Source organism: Scyliorhinus torazame, chromosome 15 (assembly GCF_047496885.1).
Source record: "Scyliorhinus torazame isolate Kashiwa2021f chromosome 15, sScyTor2.1, whole genome shotgun sequence".
NCBI lineage: Eukaryota > Metazoa > Chordata > Chondrichthyes > Carcharhiniformes > Scyliorhinidae > Scyliorhinus > Scyliorhinus torazame.
Window position 1 is genome coordinate 179275643 of NC_092721.1, and position 27573 is coordinate 179303215.

Consider the following 27573-nt stretch of genomic DNA (forward strand, 5'->3'; position numbering starts at 1 on the left):
ATTTATTAAGCGTGCCTAAAAAGGACTATGGAGCTCAGGATCATCCCGGAATGCCTGAGGATCAGCCCCCACGCAGTGAACGCGGCAGCAGCCTTCAAGCACTGGCAGACTTGTTTCGAGGCCTACCTCAGAACGGCCACCGGCCGGGTCACAAAAGACCAAAAAACTACAGGTCCTGCACTCGAGGGTGAGCACGGAGATTTTCTCCCTCATCGAAGACGCGGAGGATTTCCAGACGGCGTTCGCAGCACTGAAAAGTCTCTATGTCCGCCCAGTTAACCAAATCTACGCTCGCTACCAGCTCGCGACGAAACGGCAAGGTCCCGGAGAATCGATGGACGAATTCTACGCCGCGCTGCTGATTTTGGGACTAGCCTGCAGCTGCCCTTCGGTGAACGCAAATGAACACACGGACATGTTAATGCGCGATGCTTTTGTGGCAGGTATGAATTCCTCCCAAATCCGCCAAAGACTTCGAGAAAGAGAGTCGCTAGGACTCTCAGAGGCCCGGGTCCTAGCAGCCTCCCTAGACGTGGCCGCGCGTAATACCCGCGCCTACGGCCCCGACCGCGCGGCAGCCCATTGGGCTCCTTACGTACCCGTCGCGACAAACCCCCCCCCCCCCCCGGACACCCCACAGGCTTGCGCGGTCCAAACGCCAAGTCGCACCGGGGGCGCCCGCTGCTATTTCTGCGGCCAGGCGAAACACCCCCGGCAGCGCTGCCCGGCCCGCGCAGCAATCTGCAAGAGCTGCGGGAAAAAGGACCATTTCGCGGTTGTGTGCCGGTCCCGCGAGGTCGCCGCTGTCCCGGGAGAACAGGGAGCCCTGCAAGCCGTTTACGCTCCCCAACCCCCCCAGCGCCCCATGTACGACCCGCAGGCGCAGCCGCTCTGGGTCCCGACCACCGCGGTCCCGGGAGAACAGGGAGCCCTGCACGCCGCTTACGCTCCCCAAACCGCCCCCCCCCCCGTCCCCAGGTATGACCCGCCGGCGCTTCCACTTTGGGTCCCGACCACCGCTCTCCCCGGAGAAGAGGGAGTTCTGCGCGTCTCTAACGCCCCCCAAACCCCCCCCCCCCGCGCCCCACGTCTGACCCGCCGGCGCTACCAACTTGGGTCCCGACCACCGCTGTCCCCAGAGATGAGGGAGCCCCGCGCTGTCCTAACGTCCCCAACCCGCCCAGCACCCCATGCGCGACCCGCAGACGCCGCCATTTTAGGTCCCGGCCACCACGAGGGGAGGAAGGGCGCCGCCATCTTGGACAACCCCAGACCTGTACGGCGCGTGGGGGCGGCCATTTTGTCCACCCCCGCCGCCAACTTGTGACCCCCCAGCCATGTGCGATGTATGGGGGCAGCCATTTTGTTCATCCTCGACGCCATCTTGGACGGCAACAACGGACCCCACTCCACTACTACAACCACGTCTCGCTTCAATTACGCTCGATCAAGCTCGGCCCCGGACACTCCAGACGACGACGACAACGGTGCTAATAAACGGCCACGAGACACCATGCCTAGTCGACTCCGGGAGCACGGAGAGCTTTATCCACCCCGACACGGTAAGACGCTGTTCCTTGACCACCTATCCCAGCGCACAAAATATTTCCCTAGCTGCAGGATCCCACTCCGTACAGATCCAAGGTTTCTGCATAGTTACCCTAACGGTGCAGGGGAGGGAGTTCAAAAACTACAAACTAAACGTCCTTCCCCAACTCTGCGCCCCCACTTTACTGGGATTAGATTTCCAGTGCAATCTACAGAGCCTTACGTTCAAATTCGGCGGCCCAATACCCCCACTCACTATCTGCGGCCTCGCAACCCTCAAGGTGCAACCCCCGTCCTTGTTTGCGAACCTCACCCCGGATTGCAAACCCGTCGCCACTAGGAGCAGACGGTACAGCGCCCAGGACCGGACCTTCATTCGGTCCGAAGTCCAGCGGCTACTAAAGGAAGGCATAATCCAGGCCAGCAATAGTCCCTGGAGAGCACAGGTGGTAGTAGTGAAGACAGGGGAGAAACAAAGGATGGTCATAGACTATAGCCAGACCATCAACAGGTACACACAACTAGACGCGTACCCTCTCCCCCGCATATCCGACATGGTCAATCGGATTGCCCAATATAAAGTCTTCTCCACCGTGAACCTCACGTCCGCCTACCATCAGCTCCCCATCCGCCCAAGTGATCGCAAGTACACAGCCTTCGAGGCAGATGGGCGATTATACCATTTCCTAAGGGTCCCATTTGGCGTCACAAATGGGGTCTCGGTCTTCCAACGGGAGATGGACCGAATGGTTGATCAACATGGGTTGCGGGCCACGTTCCCGTATCTCGACAATGTAACCATCTGCGGCCACGACCAGCAGGACCACGACGCCAACCTCCAAAAATTCCTCCAGACCGCCAAAGCCTTGAACCTCACGTACAACGAGGACAAGTGCATTTTTAGCACCAACCGGCTAGCCATTCTGGGCTACGTAGTGCGCAATGGGATAATAGGCCCCGACCCCGAACGAATGCGCGCCCTCATGGAATTTCCCCTCCCGCACTGCCCAAAAGCCCTGAAACGCTGCCTGGGGTTTTTTTCATACTACGCCCAGTGGGTCCCCCAGTACGCAGACAAGGCCCGCCCCCTAATACAGACCATGACCTTCCCTCTGTCGACAGAGGCTTGCCAGGCCTTCAGCCGCATCAAAGCGGATATCGCAAAGGCCACGATGCGCGCCATCGACGAGTCCCTCCCCTTCCAGGTCGAGAGCGACGCCTCTGACGTAGCTCTAGCGGCCACCCTTAACCAAGCGGGCAGACCCGTGGCCTTTTTCTCCCGGACCCTCCACGCCTCAGAAATCCGCCACTCCTCAGTGGAAAAGGAAGCCCAAGCCATACTGGAAGCTGTGCGACATTGGAGGCATTACCTGGCCGGCAGGAGATTCACTCTCCTCACCGACCAACGGTCGGTAGCCTTCATGTTCGATAATGCACTGCGGGGCAAAATCAAAAACGACAAGATCTTGTGGAGGATCGAGCTCTCCACCTTCAACTACGAGATTTTGTATCGTCCCGGAAAGCTGAACGAGTCATCCGATGCCCTATCCCGCGGCACATGTGCCAACGCACAAATTAATCGCCTCCAAACCCTCCACGAGGACCTCTGCCACCCGGGGGTCACTTGGTTTTTCCACTTTATCAAGTCCCGCAACCTCCCATACTCCTTAGAGGAGGTCCGTACAGTCACAAGGAACTGCCACATCTGCGCGGAATGCAAACCGCACTTTTTCAGGCCGGATGGTGCGCACCTGATTAAGGCTTCCCGCCCCTTTGAACGCCTTAGTCTCGATTTCAAAGGGCCCCTCCCCTCCACCGACTGCAACACATACTTTCTTAATATGCTGGACGAATACTCCCGCTTCCCATTCGCCATTCCCTGCTCTGACATGACCGCGGCCACAGTCATTAAAGCCCTGAACACCATCTTCACACTGTTCGGTTGCCCCGCATACGTCCACAGCGATAGGGGGTCCTCTTTCATGAGTGACGAGCTGCGCCAGTTCCTGCTCAGCAAGGGCATAGCCTCAAGCAGGGCGACCAGCTACAACCCCCGGGGGAACGGGCAAGTAGAGAGGGAGAACGGCACGGTCTGGAAGACCGTCCTACTGGCCCGACGGTCCAGGGACCTCCCAGTTTCACGGTGGCAGGAGGTCCTCCCGGACGCTCTCCACTCCATCCGGTCGCTATTATGTACGAGCACTAATCAAACGCCTCATGAGCGTCTCCTGGTCTTCCCTAGGAGGTCCTCCTCTGGAACGTCGCTGCCGACCTGGCTGGCGGCCCCAGGACCCATCTTGCTCCGAAAGCATGTGCGGGCACACAAGGCGGACCCGTTGGTCGAAAAGGTTCACCTCCTCCACGCGAACCCGCAGTACGTTTACGTGGAGTACCCCGACGGCCGACAGGACACGGTCTCCCTGCGGGATCTGGCGCCCGCCGGCAACACACACACCCCCCCCCGACACCATTCACCCAACCCCCCCCTTTCCTGCCACCGCCGCACCCCGCGACCGCCCCCTTCCCAGGAGGATCGGTTCCCCTCCCCTCAGGCCCGACCAAGAATAAAGCTCAAGCTGAAACCGTAAGGCTCCCGGAGACGACAACACCGGTACAAGCACCACCACCACCACCGGGGCCGAGGCGATCGACACGGACGACCAGACCGCCCGACCGACTCGTGGCGTCGATCTAAATCAATATATGGACTTTTCACAAGAACATTTTGCTTTTCTCCCGATACCTTCTGTAAATAGTTGAAACAGGACAAAATTGTACAATACTGTATTGCCATGTGAATGTTTTCCTCCCAGGACCAGCCCTGTAAACCCTTACCACCATACGAAGCATCACCCCGCTGGGTTCATTTTTGACAAGGGGTGAATGTGGTAGTATGTATTAGGGGTCATGTGGGACTGGAAGCCCTAATGTCATTGGCTGACAGATCCCGGGTCCTGGTTGGCCGTTGACCTCTAGCTCCGCCCTGAAGGCGGAGTATAAGAAGCCGGAGTCCTCCCCCGCAGGCCATTCTACTATCGAGCTGCGGGGGAACAGACATGCTTAATAAAGCCTCATCGACTTCACTCTATTCGTCTCACGGAGTCTTTGTGCGCTACACCCTTGAACTGAGTAATTTGATAGGCCATTTCAGAGGGCATTTTTTTTTTTAACAAACATTTTATTGAGGTATTTTTTGGTATTACAACAACAAAATAAACAATGTACATGAAACTATAAACATAGTGCAAAAGCCAGCTCCCTCCCTTACAGGTCCCACCTTTATTAACCCCCTACTCTAAGCTAAACTAACCCCCCCCCACTTCTGCTGACGATTAATTTTCCGCGAAGAAGTCAACGATCGGTTGCCATCTTCGGGCGAACCCTAACAGTGACCCTCTCAAGGCGAACTTAATTTTCTCCAAACAGAGAAAGCTAGCCATGTCCGACAGCCAAGTCTCTGACTTCGGGGGCTTTGAGTCCCTCCAACCTAATAGTATCTGTCTCCGGGCTACCAGGGAAGCAAAGGCCAGTCAGCTTCTTTCTCCTCCTGGATTCCCGGGTCTTCCGACACCCCGAAAATCGCCACCTCTGGACTCACCGCCACCCGTGTTTTTAACACCGTGGACATAACATCTGCAAAGCCCTGCCAACATCCCCTAAGCTTCGGACATGTCCAAAACATGTGGACACGGTTCGCTGGTCCTCCTGCACATTTTGTACACTTGTCTTCCACCCCAAAGAATCTGCTCACCCGGACCACTGTCATGTGAGCCTGGTGAACGACCTTGAATTGTATCAGGCTGAGCCTGGCACATGTTGCGGACGGGTTGACTCTACTCAACGCGTCCGCCCATAGACCATCCTCCCAGCTCCTCCTCCCACTTGTGCTTCAGCTCCTCGGTCTGCGTCTCCTCTGACCCCATAAATTCCTTGTAAATGTCCGAGATGCTCCTTTCTCCTACCCACCCTCTGGAAACTACCCTGTCCTGAATCCCCCTTAGCAGTAGGAACGGGAAGATTGATACCTGTTTACGTAGGAAGTCCCGCACCTGCAGATACCTGAATTTGTTTCCCCTCGCCAACCCAAACTTCTCATCCAGCGCCCTCATACTCAGAAAGCTCCCTTCTATAAACAAGTCCCCCATCCTCTCAATACCCGCTCTCCACCATATCCGGAACCCCCCATCCATACTCCTCGGGGCAAACCAGTGATTATTACAGATTGGGGACTAGACCGATGCTCCCTCTGCTTCCACGTCTCCTCCATTGCCCCAGACTCTTAGGGCCGCCACCACCACGGGGCTGGTGGAGTACCGTACCGGCGGGAAAGTCAGAGGCGCAGTTACCAACGCCCCCAAACTGGTGCCCTTGCTTGAAGCCGCTTCCAAATGCTCCCATGCCAACTCCCCCCCCCCCCCCCACCCAACCACCCACATCCTGATCATGGCTATATTCGCTGCCCAGTAATAGTTACTGTTGGTGGCCAATGGTTACTTCTGCACTGTAAATTCTATTAAAAAGAAATTGGCAGCACCAGCCTCCGCTCAAGCATTACCTTCCTTACCCGCGGGGTCTTGCCCGCCCAAACAAAGCCAGAGATCACTTTGTTGACCCGTTTAAAAAAGGACTGCGGAATAAAGATGGGGAGACATTGAAACGTGAACAGGAATCTTGGGAGGACCGTCATCTTCACCGTCTGCACTCTCCCAGCTAATGACAACAGGAATGTGTCTCATCTCCGAAAATCGTCCTTCATTTGGTCTACTAGCCGGGCCAGATTTAATTTATGCAGCCGGTCCCATTCCCATGCCACTTGAATGCCTAGGTACCTAAAGCTTCCCCTACTAATCTAAACGGCAGCTCACCCAATCGCCTCTCCTGTACGCTCGCCTGGATCGCAAACATCTCACTTTTCCCCATATTTAGCTTATACACCGAAAACCGCCAAATTCCCCTAGAATCCTCATGATTTCTTCCATCCCCTCTAATGGGTCCGATACATGCCGAAGCAGGTCGTCTGCATAGAGCGAGACTCTGTGCTCCACAACCCCCCCCCCCAGACCAGCCCCTTGAGGCTCTCAGAGCAATTGCCAATGGCTCTATTGCTAGCGCGAACAACAGTGGGGAGAGGGGGCATCCCTGTCTCGTCCCCCGGTGCAGTCTAAAATAGTCTGATGTTGTCCTATTCATCCGTACACTTGCCACAGGAGTCTGATACAGCAACCTGACCCAGTCAATAAAGCCCCGCCTAAATCTGAACCGTCCCAGTATCTCCCACAGATAGTCCCATTCTATCTGATCAAAAGCCTTTTCTGCATCCATTGCGATCACTACCTCCACCTCCCTACCTTCCGGGGGCATCGTGATCACATTTAACAGCCTCCTTACATTGGCCACCAACTGCCTACCCTTAACAAGCCCCATCTGGTCCTCCCCAATAACGTCCAGAACACAATCCTCAATCCTGGAGGACAACATTTTGGCCAGCAGTTTGGCGTCCACATTAAACAGGGATATCGGCCTGTAGGACCCACATAGCTCCGGGTTCTTGTCCCGTTTCAGAATCAGTGAAATCATGGCCTGTGACATCGTCGGGGGCAGCAACCCTCTTTCTCTTGCCTCATTGAACATCCTCATCAACACCGGCCCCAATATCCCAGAGAACTTTTCATATAACTCCACTGGGTACCCGTCCGGCCCCGGGGCTTTACTCGACTGCATGGCCTTCAGACCCTCCACTATCTCTTCCAACCCGATCGGGGCCCCCAGCCCTTCTACCAGCTCCCCGTCCACCTTTGGGAAATTCAGCTCCTCCAAGAAGTGCCTCATCCCCTCCGGCCCCGTAAGGGATTCCGACCTATACAGCCTACTGTAGAAATCCCTAAACGCCTTATTCACCCCTGCTGAATCTCCAACCAGGTTCCCATCTCCGTCATTTACTTTCCCTATCTCCCTGGCTGCCTCCCTCTTTCTAAGCTGCTGTACAAGCATTCTGCTGGCCTTCTCTCCATACTCATAGATCCCCCCCCCCCCCACGCCTTTCTCAGATGCTCCACCGCCCTCCCTGTGGTTAACAAGCCGAACTCCGCCTGTAGCCTCCGCCATTCCCTTAAAAGCCCTGCCTCTGGGGTCTCCGCATACCTCCTATCAACCTGCAGTGTCTCCTTAACCAGTAGGTCCGTCTCTACCCTGTCCACCTTCTCCCTATGGGCCCGTATCGAGATCAGCTCCCCCCTGACCACCGCCTTTAGTGCTTCCCAGACCATCGCTGCTGAAATTTCCCCCATGCCGTTGACCTGCAGGTAGCTCTGAATACATTTCCTCAGTCGCTCGCACACCCCTTCGTCAGCCAAAAGTCCCACATCTAACCTCCAGTGCGGGCGCTGGTTACTGTCTTTACTAACCTGCAGGTCAACCCAGTGCGGAGCATGGTCTGAGATTGTGATCGCCGAGTACCCCGTGTCTACCACCCCTGCCAGTAAGGCCCTGCTCAAAATGAAGACATCGATCCGGGGAGTACACTTTATGCATGTGTGAGTAGAAGGAGAACTCCTTCACCCTCGGCTGCCCAAATCTCCATGGATCCACCCGCCCCATCTGCTCCATGAACCCTCTTAGTTCCTTTGCCATTGCTGGCACCCTGCCCGTTTTCGAGCTTGAGCCAGGGTCAATAACTGTGTTGAAGTCCCCTCCCATGACCAACTTGTGCGAGTACAGGTCCGGTATCTTCCCCAGCATCCTCTTTATAAACTCCACATCATCTCAATTTGGCGCATACAGATTCACTAATACCACCTGCACCCCCTCCAGTTTCCCACTGACCATAATGTACCACATCCAAAACTATTCTACACGTCTCAAACACCACCCGCTTATTGATCAGGATCACGACCTCTCTAGTCTTTGAATCCAGTCCCGAGTGAAAGACCTGACTGACCCAGCCTTTCCTCAATCTAATCTGGTCAGTTACTCTAAGGTGCATCTCCTGCAACATTACCACGTCCGCCTTCAGTCCCCTAAGATGCGCGAACACAAGTGCCCTATTGACCGGCCCATTTAACCCTCGAACATTCCAGGTGATCAGCCTAGTTGGGGGGCTCATTGCCCCCCTCCCTCCTTCGCCGATCAGCCATCCCCTTTTTTGGGCCCGCCTCCAGCCCATGCTCCGCGCCTCCACCGGCCCTCCCCCAGGCAGCCTCCGCCCCCAACCTCCTCTCTGTCCCTTGGTCCAAGTCCCTCCCTCATCAGCAGAACATTTCCCCCCCTCCCCTCCCTAGTAACAATACTCTGGAACCCAACCCCTTTGATAAACTGAACATATGCACATCCTCCACTGCGCTTCCATGAGCTAACCCGCACAGCTAGCTTGGTGGTGGCCCCCATCCCCGGCTCCAGATAGTCTCCCACTTATTGTTCCCTCGCCCCCAGCTCATACAAACATACTCCAACATCAACCAAACCCCACACAATTGCCCGACATAAAGACACCAAAATCTAAACAAGCACACCTCCATCCCTCAACAGTACAAATGAAAACCTTAACTCACTCAGCCCTGCCACTGGTCCCAAATCAATACAGAAGACATTACAAACAGCTTCCCCAAAACGAAAAATGAGAAACTTTTTTTTAAAGAACAGAGAAACTAAAAGAAAAAAAAAACATGAACGCTGCAGCAAAGTTCAAACGTTCTCAGGCCACCACCAGTCCTTTCTTTTTCACAAAGTCCAGTTCGTAATCAGGCGACTCAAAATAAAAGTGCTGTTCCTCGTACGTGACCCAGACACGGGCCAGATACAACAGTCCAAACTTCACCTTTTTCTGAAAAAGGATCGACCTAATCTGGTTGAAGCCTGCTCTCCTCCTGGCCACCTCCACACTCGGGTCTTGGTAGACCCGCAGGATACTATTATCCCACTTACAGCTCCGTGTCTGCTTGGCCCACTGTAGAATGCGCTGCTTATCCAAGTACCTGTGGAATCTCACCACCATTGCCCTCGGGGGGTCTCCCGTTCGCAGCTTCCTCGCGAGTGCTCTGTGAGCCCTGTCCACCTCCAAGGGTCGGGAGAATGCCCAATCCCCCAGCAGCTTCTCAAACATATCTGCGATGTATGCCCCAGCGTCCGCTCCTTCGGACCCCTCCGGGTGCCCAACGATTCTCAAGTTCTGCCGGCGGGACCTATTCTCTAGGACCGCCACCTTCTCCAGGACCTTCTACTGCTGGTCTCTCAGCAACCCCACCTTCATCTCCACCGCAGTTTGATGTTCCTCCTGCTCAGCCAGCGCCTTCCCCACCTTCTGGATCGCCCGATCTTAGGCGTCCAATCTAAGCTCCAGCCGCTCAAGCGACTCTTTTATCGGGTCCAAGCAGTCCCGTTTCTGCTCAGCAAAGCCTTCCTGAATAACTTGCATCAGCTGCTCCGTTGACTGCTGGGTCGACAAACCAGGGGTCTGGGGCGGGATTCTCCGACCCCCCGCCGGGTCGGAGAATCACCTGGGGGGCGGCGCGAATCCCGCCCCCGCCGGCTGCCGAATTCTCCGGCACCGGGGTTTTGGCGGGTGCGGGAATTGCGGCGCGCGGTTGCCGATTCTCCGGCCTGCGATGGGCCGAGCGGCCGCCCGTTTTCGGCGGGTCCCGCCAGCGTAAATCACAACAGTTCCTTACCGGCAGGACCTGGCTCCACGGGTGGTCTGCAGAGTCCTCGGGGGTGGGGGGGGGGGGGGGATCTGGCCCCAGGGGGTGACCCCCATGGTGGCCTGGCCCACGATCGGGGTCCACTGATCCGCGGGCGGGCCTGTGCCGTGGGGGCACTCTTTCTCTCTGCACCGGCCGCTGTCAACCTCCACCATGGCCGGTGCGGAGAAGAACCTCCCTGTGCATGCGCTGAGATGACGCCAGCACACGCTGGCGCTCCCGCGCATACGGCAACTCACGCAGGCGGGCGGAGGCCCTTCGGCGCCAGTTGGCGAGGCGCGGCGCCAAACACTCCGGCGCCGGCATAGCCCCTCCGCACCTTTGGGGCGGCCCGACACAGGAGTGGTTCACGCCACTCCTCGGCGCCGGATGGCCCGCCCCACCGGATAGCGGAGAATCCCACCCCCGAACCTCCGCCATGCTGTGTCCCGCTGCAACTTCAGCCCAAGCCTTTCTGCCTTTCTGTTTCTGCCTTTACGAACACTTCTAGTCCTTATCTCCATGCACCGATGTGAGAATTCAGTACATAATTGCCTCTGTCTTCAGTTTTACAGTTCAAGTCCGGTAGAAAATCGGGGGAAAAGGTCCAAAAGTCCGACCCGAGCGGTAACCACCAAATGTACGACTTCCTCCCTCATAGCCGCCACCGGAAGTCTTCAGAGGGGATTTATGAGTCAACCACATTACTGTGGGTCTGGTGCCACATGTAGGTCAGACCAGGATGGTAGATTTCTGTCCCTAAAGGACATTAGTGAACCACGGGTTTTTACGACAATCAACAATGGTTTCATGGTCGTCATTAGACTTCTAATTCCATTTTTTATTTTTTTAAAGTCTGGATTTACTAGCAGAAAGCAGGTTTTTGGCTTAATTTTACCATTTTTTATTTAAAGAGTTATATTCTCAATGATTTTGACTTTCTATTCTCTTCCTTTATTTGGAATGATGACTGTACAATGAATGTTTCCGCAACACTTGTCATTGTTGTCCCCATATCGCCCGACTCCTTAGTGATTCCTCCTCCCACATGAGATTGACTACTTCATCCATCAGCCTGGTTAAGAATCAACAACATTGGTTACTAAGGATATTGGAGTTCAAATGACAATTAAGCCCAGTATAGGAGTGTTTTACTCCCACATTGGAACTGCCAGTGCCAACACTGCAGGTGGCGGTTGCATTCTGAGCCAACAGGAAAATGTTTATGTTTAACATGCAACCGCAACAATAAATTGTTTGCTAGTTGCCAAAAGCAACAGTAGTTGTTCAGCTTGTTTTATTGTTTGAGTTCTTTGGTCTTTTAAACTTTATGCTCTCGGTTTTCATTCAGAGGAAAGGACCCTTGCACCCAATGAACTTGTTCAATCACTCTGCCAGCATTCCTTTTCTCCCTTAGAAACACACCCTCTGATTATCTCTTGGTCCTGCTGATGCAGGCTCTTTTGAAAGCTGTGGTTGGCAACTTACTCCAACGCCAGGATTTAATGGCTCCGCCACGGTCTGCGCCCCCCCCCCCCCTCCCCCCCAGTGAATGCGGTTGGAGGCAACATGGTGGCATAGTGGGTTAGCCCTGCTGCCTCACGGCGCCGAGGTCCCAGGTTCGATCCCGGCACTGGGTCACTGTCCGTGTGGAATTCGCACATTCTCCACGTGTTTGCGTGGGTTTCGCCCCCACAACCCGAAGATGTGCGGGTTAGGTGGATTGGCCACGCTAAATTGCCCCTTAATTGGATAAAATAATTGGGTAATCTAAAAGAAATTATATTTAAAAAAACATTTTTTAAAAAGTGAATGCGGTTGGCCACTTAAATTGTCATTTACCTCGGCGGACCATAATAGCCCGCCGGGCAGGAGCGGCTGTGGAACCCTGGCCCAGAAGTTAATCAAGATGGTGGGGCGCGGGGGGGGGGGGGGGGGGGGGGGGGAATGTTTATCCTGTTTTCCACTAGACTCATCGTTTCCTCAGTTTTAACACGTTCTCTGGCATTTGAGCTTTTTGCCACGGACGGTGAACAGTTTGACTGGATCAGCTTTGCCGTTCACAAGGATTAAAAAGGGAATATCAATGCTCGGCCCATCCCCTTGCATAGAAACTGACATTCTCCCAATACAAATTTACTTTGGAATCTTGAAATCTCAAAGCCTCCTCTTTTCCAAAACTAACCGTTTCAATCTTTCCGCATAACCTAAATTGCAAATACTCAGAATCATATATATAATGCACTATGCATATGCGTGACAAGGTGGTAAAGACCAAAAAGTGCTGTAATTAAACCAAATGGGTGTGTTCTAATGATTCAGGTCTCAGTACCACATGGTATTACAGATCCAGTCAGTGAAAACCCAAAGTGAATGAACCCGCCACTGATCTGGTCTGTCTTCCTTTCCTGACCTCAGTATGGCAATTCCGGCAGCTTCTTTTTAGCACAACCTCCACAATTTTCTTTGAAGAAAGGCGCTCTGTCGGAAAGGGAAAGAAATCTGTCGATTGTACTTTGAGCTTGAGTATGATTGTCTAAAGCCTGACCCTTGCTTCTGACTGGTCTCTGCTTAGGGCTCACTCATTATGTGAGGACACATCTTCTGAACTGCAGGGAGTGACCTCCATGGAGACGAAAGGGCAGCCCGAATCCCGCCGGAGTTCTTCCACAGGCAGAGGAGCTCTAGCCAGGTACAGTTCACCATCTCGACAAACTGCTCTGGTCAGATAAAGCAGGTGAAAACAGGTTTGTATAAATCCAGTACTTGAAGGAGGCCTAAATCATTGCAGTGAAGAAAGGCCAAGTGGCCTCTTCCTATGCTACACAATTAAATCGAAAACAAATATGTAGGAATAATTTAATTTTTAAACTAAGTGATTTTTTTATGCATTCCTATACTTAGCAACTTGGTTTTCTATAATTTCTAGTTATACCTGTAGTGGTTGGGTAGTTCATGGAGTCCTGCCTCCCCGCCTTGCCCCATGCCTGATGCGGAATAGTGCCCCCTCAAGTTATACAACCAATTATCTCTCTCAGATGGAGAGGGATGCCTACAGTCCTTCATGGACTATGGCTAATTACCAAGCTACCATATTAAAGCAAAATGTGGGATGTTGGATTAGATATTCTGGAGTTTTGATTAATTTTCCTTGGCAAATCATTTTGCTTTAATATGGTAGCTTGGTAATTAGCCATAGTCCATGAAGGGCGATAGGCATCCCTCTCCATCTGAGGGGATAGTAAACAAAATTAGAACACATGGAATTGGAGGGAATATACTGGCATAGGTCGGAAACTGGTTAATGGGCAGAAAATAGAAAGTAGGAATAAACGGGTCATTTCCGGTTGGCAGGCTGTGATTAGTGGCATACAACAAGGATCAATGTTTGGGCCCTTGAAATTCACAATCTATTTCAATAGGTGGAAGACAGGTGTAGAAAATGTGCAAAAATAAACAAATCACATCGACAGAAAGTTTCTCTATTTTCCAAAAGAAAACATCTTGCTGAGTTTGGTGAAGATCAGATGCAACACAAATGTAAAAATGTAGATGCCACATCCAAATTAAACAAAATGTATAGCAGCTTTCCTCCAAAGACTCCATTACTTGATAGCAAAAGGACCAGCGAACCATGTCCACATGTTCTGAGCGTGTCCAAAACTTAGGGGATATTGGCAGGGGTCTGCGAACGTCATGTCCAGAGTATTGAAAACAAGGGTGGCAATGAGTCCAGAGGTGGCGATTTTTGGGGTGTCGGAAGATCCGGGAGTCCAGGAGGAGAAAGAGGCAGATGTTCTGGCCTTTGCCTCCCTGGTAGCCCGGAGCATTGGTTTGCTCCCCAATATATGACAACCACCGGTTTGCCCCAGGGAGACGGATATTATTAGCTTGGAGGGACTCAAAGCCTCCAAAATCGGAGGCCTGGTTAACCGGTATGGCGAGCTTTCTCGGCCTGGAGAAGACTACGTTCGCCTTGAGAGGGTCAGTGTTAGGGTTCGTCCGGAGGTGGCAACCATTCATCGACTTCTTTGTGGAGAATTAGTCGTCAGCGGGGGTGGCTAGGGTAGCGGCGTAGGAGAGGGGGTTAAATAGGCGGGTCTTGGAAGGACGGGTGTCAGTGTTTGCACTATGTTTATTGTTCTTTGTACACTGTTTTTATACTGTTGTTGCCTGTAATGCCAAAAATACCTCATTAAAATTGCTTGTTAAAAAAAAATGATGAGTGACTGGGAAGTGTTGAATGCCAAAGAGACTTGGGTGTCCTTGATCATGAGTCACCGAAAGCTAACATGCAGATACTGCAAGCAATTAAGATGGCAAATAGTATGTTGGCCTTTATTAGAAAAGGAATTGAACTGAGGAATAAAGATGTCTTGCTAGTTATACAGAGCCTTGGTGAGATGACACCTGGAGTATTGTGTGCAGTTCTGGTCTCCTTGCCGAAGTAAAGATATACTTGCCACAGAGAGAGTGCAAGATATGCTCACCAAAATAATTCCTGGGATGGAGGGATTGTCCTATGAGGAAAGGTTAAATAGACTGGGCCTTTATATTTTGGAGAGCAGAAGGATGAGAGGTGATCTCATTTAAAGATATACAATTCTTAGAGGGCTCGACAAGATAGATACAGGAAGAATGTTTCCCCTGGCTGGAGGGGCCTAAAACCAGGGGACACAGTCTCAGAATAAGAGGTAGGCCATTTAGGACTGAAGTGAGGAGATATTCCTTCTCTCAGTGGATGGTTAATCTATGTATTTCTCTGCTCCCGAGGGCTGTCGAGGTTGAGCCATTGAGCATTGCCAAGACAATAGATTCCTGGATACCAACGCAAGACGAGCCAGCGATGCCCTCATCCTTGTAAATTAATTTTAAAAAACAATGCGTCAAGGAATCTAGGTTAGTGCAGGAAAGTGGTGGTGAGGTAGATGATCAGCAGTGATCTAATTGAATAGCAGAATGTGCTTGAAGGACCGAATGGTCCACATTGGCTCCTATTTCTACTTTTCAACCTGGAATGTACTGTCTGGATAGGCGGTGGAGGCAGCTTCCAAAAGGGATTTGGATAAGCACCCGAAGAATAACATTTCAGGGCTCCAGGGAAAGGACATGGGAGTGGGGCTAGCTAAGTTGCTCGTGCAGAGAGGCAGCATGAAGTCGGCAGGTCGAATTGCTCCCTTCTGTGCTATAAGCCGTTCTATGATTCTATGAAAGGGTCAGCGGGGAGTTTGGTGACGTAAATGCTGAGAGACTTTGCTTTTGTAATCCACCAAGTTCTTTCTATAGGCTCACTCAATTCATCCTCATGGTGAGGAACTGGACAACTCAGCAAATGCACAATGAAGACCAGAGGCCGGATTCTTTCCTGGAACGCTTTCGAGGGCCAGAGATGAAGGACGTGTCAAGCAGGGAGAGCAACACCCAGTCGGCTTTAGGTAATCTAGAGCACCCAGGCAGGAGCAAAAAGTAAGTTCCTCTCCATCACAGCAACTCGTATGAAAGATTGGTTAAAGTGGCCTCAAACGTTCTGAAGAATCTAGAGGGTCTCCAAACCCAGACTCAAACCAAATGAAATATTTGAAAGCCAATCTGTATCCCATTACTGGTCTTAATTATCAACCAGCTTTGATGACATTATATTTTCCTGATTAAGTTGATGGATGTATTCCTGATTGGTGCCAAGGAATAGCAGCTGAATTGCACAGCTAATCTTCATACTAGCAGTTTGTCACGATACCTCGGGCTAGTGCACGGTCAATTCGAGCCCCACTTGACCCAGAGTCACAGCACAGGTGAAATTAGATTTTATTTAAAATACCCAAAGTCCTTGGTTGAGCCCAATAAACTACAGTCACCAGGTTTGTAACTTTAAAACACAAGTAACCTTTTATAATGTACAGTATTATAATTAAACTGACAGAAAATGTAACTGACTTTCTACTATCCCTTTCCCAACTCCCCCATTCCTAACCACCTCCGCACACTACAGACAGACAAGCAACACAGAGGGGAAAGGGTGGTGGAAATGGAAAGAAAATATTGAAAGAAGTAAAAGGATGTTGATGCACTGGCATGACTTCCAGTTAATATCTTTCTGAAGTTCAGGTTTTCGTTTTGATACTTTTTCCTTCTAGGCTGGAGATGGTTTTCTCTTGCAAGGTTGTCTACTTTCTCTGTAGACTCTGCATGATTTCAGGTTCAAAGTAAAGGATGTGCCAGGCACACTGTTTTCAGAATAATAGAGCAGTCCTTCCACTTCGGAAGGCAGGTGAGAGAGAGAGATTGAGTTCCTTTCACTTCCAAGGCCTTCTGTTAAGTTCTCTCAGAAAGCATCATACAGATACCAATCACTGACCATTGTTGGGCAAAACACTGTCCCGGTCCAACTCACAGGTTGCCAACTAATCAATCAAACTGACTCCCTCCACAGCCTTGTTCCTAAGATCCACTCGGTGCCGAGGAGTCTGGTTTCTTCCTCTCCAGAGTACAAAACCTGGGAACACAGCGTCCTGACAAGCAGGCTGTTTTCAACTTTGAATATCTGCTTAAAGGCACATCCTGATTATGGGTCAACTGACCAAATAATAAAAACAAAATAAGTGGGAACAAATGAAATAAACATGGGGCGGCAGGTTATCACAGTAGTTAGTACTGTTGCTTCACAGCTCCAGGGTCCCAGGTTCAATTCCCGGCTTGGGTCACTGTCTGTGTGGAGTCTGCGCTTTCTCCCCGTGCTTGCGTGGGTTTCCTCCGGGTACTCCAGTTTCCTCCCACAGTCCAAAGACGTGCAGGTTAGGTGGGTTGGCCATGATAAATTGCCTTTAGTGTCCAAAAAGTTTAGGTTGGGTTACTGGGTTACGGGGATAGGATGGTGCTCTTTCCAAGAGCCGGTGCAGACTCGATGGGCCAAATGGCCTCCTTCTGCACTGTAAATTCTATGATTCAATGTCTCTTACAATTTGGAATGTATTTGAGCATAACCTGGCATTGGACTTGACCGTTTCTACATCTGCAACCATACTGTTTCCCACTTGACCTGCTGAATATTTCCAGCATTTTTGATCATATTTCATACTATTTATTGTGCAGTTTCATTTCCTGTTTTATCTCATTTGTTATAGCCATTCAAACCCGCTTGTACTCTTGCCAGTGTGTATCTATAAAAATTAAAAATCTAATTAAAAACGTTGGCACGAATGCTGGACCCAGTGATTTCTACCACAGAGCTACCTGACTGAAAGCATCTATTGCAGCTGAGACAGATGCGCTCAATCTACCCCTATCAAATTGCAAACATTGATCTCCAGGCTTAGAACTGTTGCTAATATTCACAGCCCAAGGCTCAAAGCATTTGTATATCATTGCTCTATCCGTGGAAAGCAAAATGTACATGCTAGTTGGTGTCCATTAATCTTACCAACACTAATTTCTAGGCCTGGATCACACCATTAGAAGCCAACACAATCATGGAATGTGTTAACTGAACGATGAAACCAAATTATCTCAATAACTCAACGCAGTTACTGATCCATACATCCACAAACCAACAAAACATGCTGACTGCTCTTTCCTACTCTTGTAGTTACCTGGCGTACCCATTTCCAAATGGGTGCCTCGAGATGGGACCAGCACTGATCAGGAAATCAGAAGCATGCTCTTTGACCTTTCACACTGATGAAGGGGTAAAAAATTAGAAGACATAAATTAAAGTTAGGAGCAAGTAAGAGAATTCTGCGCAACTCCTTTACATTAAGGACAATTGATACATGGACTGAGTTATCAGGCTATCAAGGCAAATTGCATAAGTGGAGATTGTGGCAAGACCCGTTTCTGGTGATAGAAAGAATTGTTAGACATCTGTGAGGGCAGAAGATGGATTTGAAGTTTGTCAAAAAGGAGTATGTTTGATGCGTCAAATGGTCTTTTCCTAAAATTACCCATGTTCCCAAATGTAGGATAACAAATCAATTTACACCTATATCCCGAGGAAATTGTGTAAAATATAGATATTGAGCCTGAAAGCTTTACTTTACTGCCTATCCCCTGCATAACAGCAACATAACTGGAGCTAGCAGTGCCAACTCTGAATCTGATGTATCAGGCGTTTTCAAGTGGTTACATTTTTATCACATCATTATGTTCTAAAATGCTGCAGTGATGGGTTCCTGGCAAAATTCAACGTCAACAATTGCAACAACAAGGAAGATGAGTGAGTAATCTCCTGCTTCACCACGTTAATCCTAGCCAGAACCTGCTGTATTCCCAGTAGAGTTTTAATCGCACCTCACTAGTCACTTATTAGTGCAATTCATTCGCTATCCTTAAAAACGCATTGTTGATTTGCCAAATTGCTGCGATCTCGGGTCAGATGTTATTTCAGTAGATGTGAATGAGAATCATTCCCAATATATTACTATGCTGATTCAAATTGTGTTTTGATTAAGTGGATATGGGCAGCACGGTAGCATTGTGGATAGCACAATTGCTTCACAGCTCCAGGGTCCCAGGTTCGACTCCGGCTTGGGTCACTGTCTGTGCGGAGTCTGCACATCCTCCCCGTGTGTGCGTGGGTTTCCTCCGGGTGCTCCAGTTTCCTCCCACAGTCCAAAGATGTGCAGGTTAGGTGGATTGGCCATGATAAATTGCCCTTAAGTGTTCAAAATTGCCCTTAGTGTTGGGTGGGGTTACTGGGTTATGGGGATAGGGTGGAGGTGTTGACCTTGGGTAGGGTGCTCTTTCCAAGAGCTGGTGCAGACTCGATGGGCCGAATGGCCTCCTTCTGCACTGTAAATTCTATGATAATCTATGATATTTATTGTGAATTAAACCTGTTGCTGTAGAAGCCAAACCCTGTGCACCTTTTGGAAATCTGCTTTGTTCAGTCATAATGGGCTGCTACGCGTTTTGTGGAAAATGGTATCATATCAGAAGTAAAGAATGGGGGGGGGGGGAAATAGTAAAGACACGAGTGAAGGAGGCTGACTTGTGCTATATTTTTTTTGGGGGGGAAGAAATGTTCTTACTCCTGCCTCCCTTTGAAAGGCCGTGAGCGTCCCCTGGTGATCAGCCTCGGCTATGCTACAGCAGAGTGCTACCTTTAAACATCAATGAGATCTGTAATTGGAAGAACCTTCTTTATCCAAAGAGTTGGTTTGGCACTGTTGCTTCTCAGCACCAGGGACCCGGGTTCGATTCCCGGCTTGGGTCGCTGTCTGTGCGGAGTCTGCGCGTGCTCTGGTTTCCTCCCACGAGTCCCCAAAGACGTGCTTGTTAGGTGAATTGAACATTCTGAATTCTCACTCAGTGTACCCGAACAGGTGCCGGAATGTGGCATCTAGGGGCTTTTCACAGTGACTTCATTGCAGTGTTAATGTAAGTCTACTTGTGACAATAATAAAGATTATTATTATTAGAGTGGTGAGAATTTGGAATTTGCTGTCCTGGGAAGTGTTTGCAGAAAATAGGCCAGGTGAATTTAAAGGGAAACTAGATGAGCATAAAGGAGAGAGAAGGGAGTAGAGGGTTCTGACAGATTTAGATGATGAAAGGTAGGAGGATGCTCAGATGCAGCATAAATGATCACTTTCTGCATATCCTGCCTCGTGTAATCTCTGCCTCATCTAATCTCCTTGTTTCATGTTGATTATGGGATGTCGGAGAATGCAGAACAAATATAGAAGCATGGTTGCCCGGAGAAATATAAAGGAATGAATCAATCTAAAGCGTGATCATTTAACTGGATTGAGCAATGCAAAACAAAGATAGATTTGCTTATTTAGTATGAATTTTACAACACTAAAATATATTGATAGTACTATAGTCCCATGGATTATTGCTGTGTAAAAATAATGGTGAGGGCAAAAGGGTTACTGATCAAAATATCTAGTTGATGCCCATTAAAATGATGCAGAGATAAGTGGGCAGGCTAGATAAACTCATCGGGATAAAATTGGACATCGTTATACATGGTTCATAGGCGTAACAGGGGAGCCGGAATGTGGCGACTAGGGGCTTTTCACAGTAACTTCATTTGAAGCCTACTTGTGACAATAAGCGATTTTCATTTCATTTTCATTTTTCATTTCAATGAGGGTCAATTAGGGGTTGAAAGAACTGCACCCAAAGAATGCCCAAAAGACATCCAAACCGCTATTAGGTCGGGCAGTTTTTCAGATGCCACGGGCAGCAGAAAAAAAAAGGCATTAAACTCCATCTGTGTGTAAAGGAAAGACCGAGAATCTGTTTCAGGTCCCTGGCTGCCATCCGATGTTGCAGATTGGAGTAGGAGCTGTGTTGTTTTTTAAAAATTATTTTTTAAAATTAATTTTGTGGGATGTGGACGTCGCTTGATTCTAAACTGAGCGCCAATACATTTATGCCGGACGGGGTTTCCCTGCCTGACAGACATGTAGCTTGCACACTGCAATTGGTTTTGTGAGTTCATCATGGACAAACTGGGTTACCATAAATTTCTGGGGTTTGCTGTGACTGCTCACTCAGGACACTGCTGTTTTTAATCTGCGGGGATTATTGTGCCGATAATAAAATAACCAAGGCGAAGGAACCTCACTAAATCCTTTTAATCAGCTAAGAGCTTTAAAGAAGGGCCAGTTATGCAGCACCTTGGAGAATAAATGTCACACTAGAGCCTGCAAAATATATAAGCAATATACCACGGACTCCAATAGAATATCTGTGCTAACTGAATATTACCAGACAAATCTCTTTCCTCCCCAACCCCCATACTTTTGTCATGCATCAGAAAATAGAATTGGGATTTTCCATTCATTAGTTGTTTATGTAGGATATTTAAATTAATGTGATTCCAATTGTCACACATAACACGGCCTTTATATATTCTCTACCTTCATTGAAACCATACAGTAATAAACAGGGTCCTGCACTTGGCTTTTCTCTTCCCAGTGGTCTCGTTATTTATTTTACAGCTGGGATTGCATTGGAAAAAATTATTGCTTCGGTTTGAAATTAGTTCCACAAAATGCCATGTTGTCATAAAGTATCCATTTAAATGTGTCGACAGTCTGATTACGGCTATATGAGAAAATTGTCTCTTGGTACAATGCAGTCCAATCAATCATTTATACCCTGCGGGCATTGTAATGGCATTACTGAAGGAACAATTGTGGGGCATTTGACTAGATTTTCTGGCTGACCGAGGAGAGAATGTTGCTTCATATTTCTTTGGAGCTGTGTGTAGATGGTGTCCGATTGTAATGCATTCTCTTAGGTTTAGTGATACAATTAGTAAAGATTACCAAGATAAGTACAGATGAGGGAAGATATTAGACCATGTTTCTCACTCTTTCACTATAGTATCTGAATGCCTCTTGATTGCTCTCAGAGCTTTTGCCCCTTACTCTATATTGAAGACTATTCTAGGTAATTGTAACAGCAATGGTGTAAAACAGGCAATATTGGGTAAACTACCCAATATAAAATCAGCCCAATATAAAATCAGCCCAATTTTCCATCAAGTCATGGAACGTAGGAACAGGGTGGGCCATTCAGCCATTCAATTAGACCATGGCTGACCTCTACCTCAAATGCCACCATTCAATTAGCCTCTACCTCAATGCCAATTGACCGCACTAACTCCAAAACCCTTGATGAGATGAGTCTCCAGAAACCTATGATTTCTTTTTTGTTTCAAACATGCTCAATGGTCGAGCTTCCATAGCCCTCTGGGGTAGAGAATTCCAAATATTCACCACCCTCTTGAGTGAAGAAACTCCTCCCCATCGCAGTCTCCAATGGCCTACTCCTTATCTTGAGATTATGGGTGGGATATTTCAGCCCCGCCCAGGAACGATCAGTCCCTCCAAAAGTCAATAGACTTTGAGCTGGACCATTAAATATCGCACGGCAGATCTCGTCACAATTAGAGCAGGAAAATGCCAGTCCTTGTCTCCTGGCTTTAGATTCACCCGCCAGGAGAAAACGTCTTCGGCTGGATTCTCCGGTCCCCCCGCTGCGTGTTTCTCGGTGGCGCGCCGTTCGCTGGCAGCGGGATTCTCTACTCCTGCTGCTTGTCAATGGGACGCGGGCGGGGGTGCACTGCTGGTGGCAACAAAGAATCCCGACGACTGGAGAATCCCAGCGCTTATCTACACTTCCCCTGTCAAGCCGTGTAAGAATTTTGTACGTTTCAATGAGAATAATGCGGGGATAAACTTGAAATTAGAGTTAGGCAGTCCAGTGATGATGTCTTCACACACAGGTGTAGTGGAAACCTAGAACATTTTGCCCAAAAAGCTCTTCTGGTTAGGCGTGGCCAATTGAAAATGTCAAGACAGGGATTGATAGATTTTGTTGCCATGGATATTGAGATAAGATATTAATTGGCCATGATCTAACTGAACGATAGAACAGGTTTGAGGAAGTCTCCAGTCCATTTTTATCTTCCTGCCTTAAAATGAGTGAGAATTTGTAATTGATAGATGCTGATTTTGATGACCTTTTCATATGTTTAACTTAGTGGTGCTTATTGTAGAATGTACAATGCCATTAGGTGTGTGATTGTATGTCTAATATTATTAAACAGCAGCTTTTCCTAATTTGGTTAATTGTTCACCATCTGTTAAGTGTTAACAGAAAACTATTGCATATCAGAAGTCTGTAGAATGTAAGAATACCTGAACAGACATTGGAGGGGTGATTATTTTGGGAGGATGTGATGCCCCTGCTGTCTTGCGCAAGGTCCTATTTAATGATATGTTCTCCTCTTGCTCTTATTTTATTCTTTTTAATTAAGCGTGAATAGTTTTCCATTCCTCATCTTAGCTGAAGTGTAGAAAGTAAAATCGGGCTAGTTGAATGAAACGTCTATTCCAGTATTGATGGCGCAATCCCAGCCACAGGGAAACTTCACGTTTTGTGTCACTATTCTATTTTGCAATGCGGCAGGCAGTGATCCCTGGCATATTTCAATGTAAACAACCGCAACAGCAAGGATGAAGGGTAAGCAGCTTAGATAGATTTAATTCGACTCTCACTAGAGATTCTAAACAATCCCGCTAATAACATGGACTAATCCGTAGTCGTTCAGTTGATCCTGACAGATGTACAATTAGTATCGCAAGGTACTTTATGCCCGACTAATAGTTATATAAAGGTAAAATTAAGGAGAGGTAAATGGCTTTTGCACTATGTTTATGGTTTCATGTATATTGTTTATTTTGTTGTTGTTACTATACCAAAAATACCTCAATAAAATGTTTATTAAAAAAAAGGAGAAATTAATTAATATGCTTCAAAATGTTACATCTGGATTCCATTTCTGTTTTATCAAACCTAAATCATACCCTTTAGCAATTTACATTAGCAGTAGATGAGAAGATTGGATTGTCTGATTAGAGGGATTATATTTGTACACTAATCAGCTGAGTCATAATCAGAACCTTGGTGTTTGATTTGAATATTTTCAATCTTTTGTTCCCATATTAAGATCTATAATACCACCTTAGTCTGTATGGAAGCCATTGCGATGGTAAAGTTTGGTTAGAATATTGACTTAAACAGAGAAGAATTGTTTTGTTTTTGTTTGAAACTGGAATTGACCGTGATTTGAAGGAACGAAAAGCTTGAAGCAAATGACAAGGATACAGAAAATAAAGCGACAGGGGAATGTATGGAAACTGCACAATTTCTACAGTAGGTCTCCCCGTGTGTATCATCTAAACTAATAGCTTACCAGGTACTATTGAAGAGTAAATTGAGTTATCCCAGGGACCATGTTCACCAAGCTGTAATGCAAACAATTTGTCCACCGGCTACACTACAGAATCAGCCATTGAAACAAATGCCCTCCCTGACAAAGTTAAAGTATCGAGGAAATAAACCATTCTTCATTGGCAAGGATGGCATACAAGGCCTAAATTCATTATAGCAGAACACATGGTAGAACCATTCAGAATTAAAATGAGCAATTGTATGCATCTGAATATTATAAATTTCTTATTGGAAAATAAGGTGGAAAAAGAAAGAAATTGAAGTATATAATATAATATGACAAGAAGAGAAAATAACAGATGTTTTTGTGTCTATCCACATCCTGCCATCTACTTAAGATGCTGGATATGCGGCAAATCTGTTGGAGTTGGAGCACATTTGCTGATGGCTGAAGAGGCCCATCCATAAAAATCAGTTTCTACAAAAAGTACCACAAAAGAGGTGGCGATCAGGCACCACAGATGAGGTGCCGATCGGGTACCACAGATGTGGTGGTGATCGGGTGTCACAGATGAGGTGGTGATCGGGTGTCCCAGATTAGGTGGTGATCGGGTACCACAAAGAATGTGGTGATTGGGTACCACAGATGAGGCGGTGATCGGGTGTCACAGAAGAGGCGGAGATCGGGTACCACAGATGAGGCAGTGATCGGGTACCACAGATGAGTTGGTGATCGGGTGTCACAGATGATGTGATGATTGGGTATCACAGATGAGGCGGTGATCGGGTACCACAGATGAGGCGGTGATAGGGTGTCCCAGATGAGGTGGTGATCGGGTGTCACACATGAGGTGGTGATCGGGTGTCCCAGATGAGGTGGTGATCGGGTACCACAGATGAGGTGGTGATCGGGTGTCCCAGATGAGGTGGTGATTGGGTGTCACAGATGAGGTGGCGATCGGGTGTCACAGATGAGGTGGCGATCGGGTGTCCCAGATGAGGTGGTGATCGGGTGTCCCAGATGAGGTGGCGATCGGTGTCACAGATGAGGTGGTGATCGGGTGTCCCAGGTGAGGTGGCGGTCGGGTGTCCCAGATGAGGTGATGATCGGTGTCACAGATGAGGTGGCGATCGGGTGTCACAGATGAGGTGGTGATCGGGTGTCCCAGATGAGGTGGTGATCGGGTGTCCCAGATGAGGTGGTGATTGGGTGTCACAGATGAGGTGGCGATCGGGTGTCCCAGATGAGTTGACGATCGGGTACCACAGATGAGGTGGTGATCGGTGTCACAGATGAGGTGGTGATCGGGTGTCCTAGGTGAGGTGGCGGTCGGGTGTCCCAGATGAGGTGGTGATCGGTGTCACAGATGAGGTGGCGGTCGGGTGTCCCAGATGAGGTGGTGATCGGTGTCACAGATGAGGTGGTTATCGGGTGTCCCAGATGAGGTGGTGATCGGGTGTCCAGATGAGGTGGTGATCGGTGTCACAGATGAGGTGGTGATCGGGTGTCCCAGATGAGGTGGTGCTCGGTGTCACAGATGAGGTGGTGATCGGGTGTCACAGATGATGCGATGATTGGGTGTCCCAGATGAGGTGGTGATTGGGTGTCACAGATGAGGTGGCGATCGGGTGTCCCAGATGAGGTGGTGATCGGGTGTCACAGATGAGGTGGCGATCGGGTGTCACAGATGAGGTGGCGATCAGGCACCACAGATGAGGTGGTGTTCGGGTGTCACAGATGAGGTGGTGATCGGGTACCACAGATGAGGTGGTGATCGGGTGTCCCAGATGAGTTGATGATCGGGTACCACAGATGAGGTGGTGATCGGTGTCACAGATGAGGTGGTGATCGGGTGTCCCAGGTGAGGTGGCGGTCGGGTGTCCCAGATGAGGTGGTGATCGGTGTCACAGATGAGGTGGTTATCGGGTGTCCCAGATGAGGCGGTGATCGGGTGTCCAGATGAGGTGGTGATCGGTGTCACAGATGAGGTGGTGATCGGGTGTCACAGATGAGTTGATGATCGGGTACCACAGATGAGGTGGTGATCGGTGTCACAGATGAGGTGGTGATCGGGTGTCACAGATGAGGTGGTGATCGGGTGTCCCAGATTAGGTGGTGATCGGGTACCACAGAGAATGTGGTGATTGGGTACCACAGATGAGGCGGTGATCGGGTACCACAGAAGAGGCAGAGATCGGGTACCACAGATGAGGTGGTGATCGGGTGTCACAGATGATGCGATGATTGGGTGTCACAGATGAGGCGGTGATCGGGTACCACAGATGAGGTAGCGATCGGGTGTCCCAGATGAGGTGGTGATTGGGTGTCCCAGATGAGGTGGCGATCGGGTGTCCCAGATGAGGTGGCGATCGGGTGTCACAGATAAGGTGGCGATCGGGTGTCACAGATGAGGTGGTGATCGAGTGTCACAGATGAGGTGGTGATCGGTGTCACAGATGAGGTGGTGATCGGGTACCACAGATGAGGTGGTGATCGGGTGTCCCAGATGAGGTGGTGATCGGTGTCGCAGATGAGGTGGTGATCGGGTGTCACAGATGAGGTGGTGATCGGGTGTCCCAGATTAGGTGGTGATCGGGTACCACAGAGAATGTGGTGATTGGGTACCACAGATGAGGCGGTGATCGGGTACCACAGATGAGGTGGTGATCGGGTGTCCCAGATGAGGTGGCGATCGGGTGTCCCAGATGAGGTGGTGATCGGGTGTCCCAGATGAGGTGGCGATCGGGTGTCACAGATGAGGTGGTGATCGGTGTCACAGATGAGGTGGTGATCGATGTCACAGATGAGGTGGTGATCGGGTGTCACAGAGAATGTGGTGATTGGGTACCACAGATGAGGCGGTGATCGGGTACCACAGATAAGGCGGTGATCGGGTACCACAGATGAGGCGGTAATCGGGTACCACAGATGAGGTGGTGATCGGGTGTCCCAGAGGAGGTGGTGATCAGGTGTCCCAGATGAGGTGGTGATCGGGTACCACAGATGAGGTGGTGATCGGGTGTCCCAGATGAGTTGATGATCGGGTACCACAGATGAGGTGGTGATCGGTGTCATAGATGAGGTGGTGATCGGGTGTCCCAGATGAGGGGGTGATCGGGTGTCACAGATGAGGTGGTGATCGGGTGTCCCAGGTGAGGTGGCGGTCGGGTGTCCCAGATGAGGTGGTGATCGGGTGTCCCAGATGAGGTGGTGATCGGGTGTCCCAGATTAGGTGGTGATCGGGTGTCCCAGATTAGGTGGTGATCGGGTACCACAGAGAATGTGGTAATCGGGTACCACAGATGAGGTGGTGATCGGGTACCACAGATGAGGCGGTGATCGGGTACCACAGAAAAGGTGGTGATCGGGACCCACAGAGAAGCGGCGATCGGGTACCACAGATGAGGTGGTGATCGGGTGTCACAGATGAGGTGGTGATCGGGTGTCACATAGAAGGTGGTGATCGGGTACCACAGAGGGGGCGGTGATCGGGTACCACAGATGAGGTGGTGATCGGGTGTCCCAGATGAGGCGGTGATCGGGTGTCAGAGATGAGGCGGTGATCGGGTGTCACTGATGAGGCGGTGATCGGGTACCACAGATGAGGTGGTGATCGGGTACCACAGAGAAGGTGGTGATCGGGTACCACAGAGAAGGTGGCGA

General features: G+C 49.6%; 1 protein-coding gene across 3 annotated transcripts in view; it reads left to right on the plus strand.

Moving 5' to 3' along the window:
* The window catches only part of cnga3a (cyclic nucleotide gated channel subunit alpha 3a), a 102531-nt gene that overhangs the window by 32605 nt on the left and 42353 nt on the right, over window positions 1-27573 (plus strand). For all 3 annotated transcript variants that reach the window (XM_072477210.1, XM_072477211.1, XM_072477212.1), the window contains 2 exons: window positions 12796-12912; window positions 15507-15686. In XM_072477210.1, coding sequence (XP_072333311.1) covers window positions 12796-12912; window positions 15507-15686 — 297 coding nt within the window. The remainder of the gene's footprint in view (window positions 1-12795; window positions 12913-15506; window positions 15687-27573) is intronic.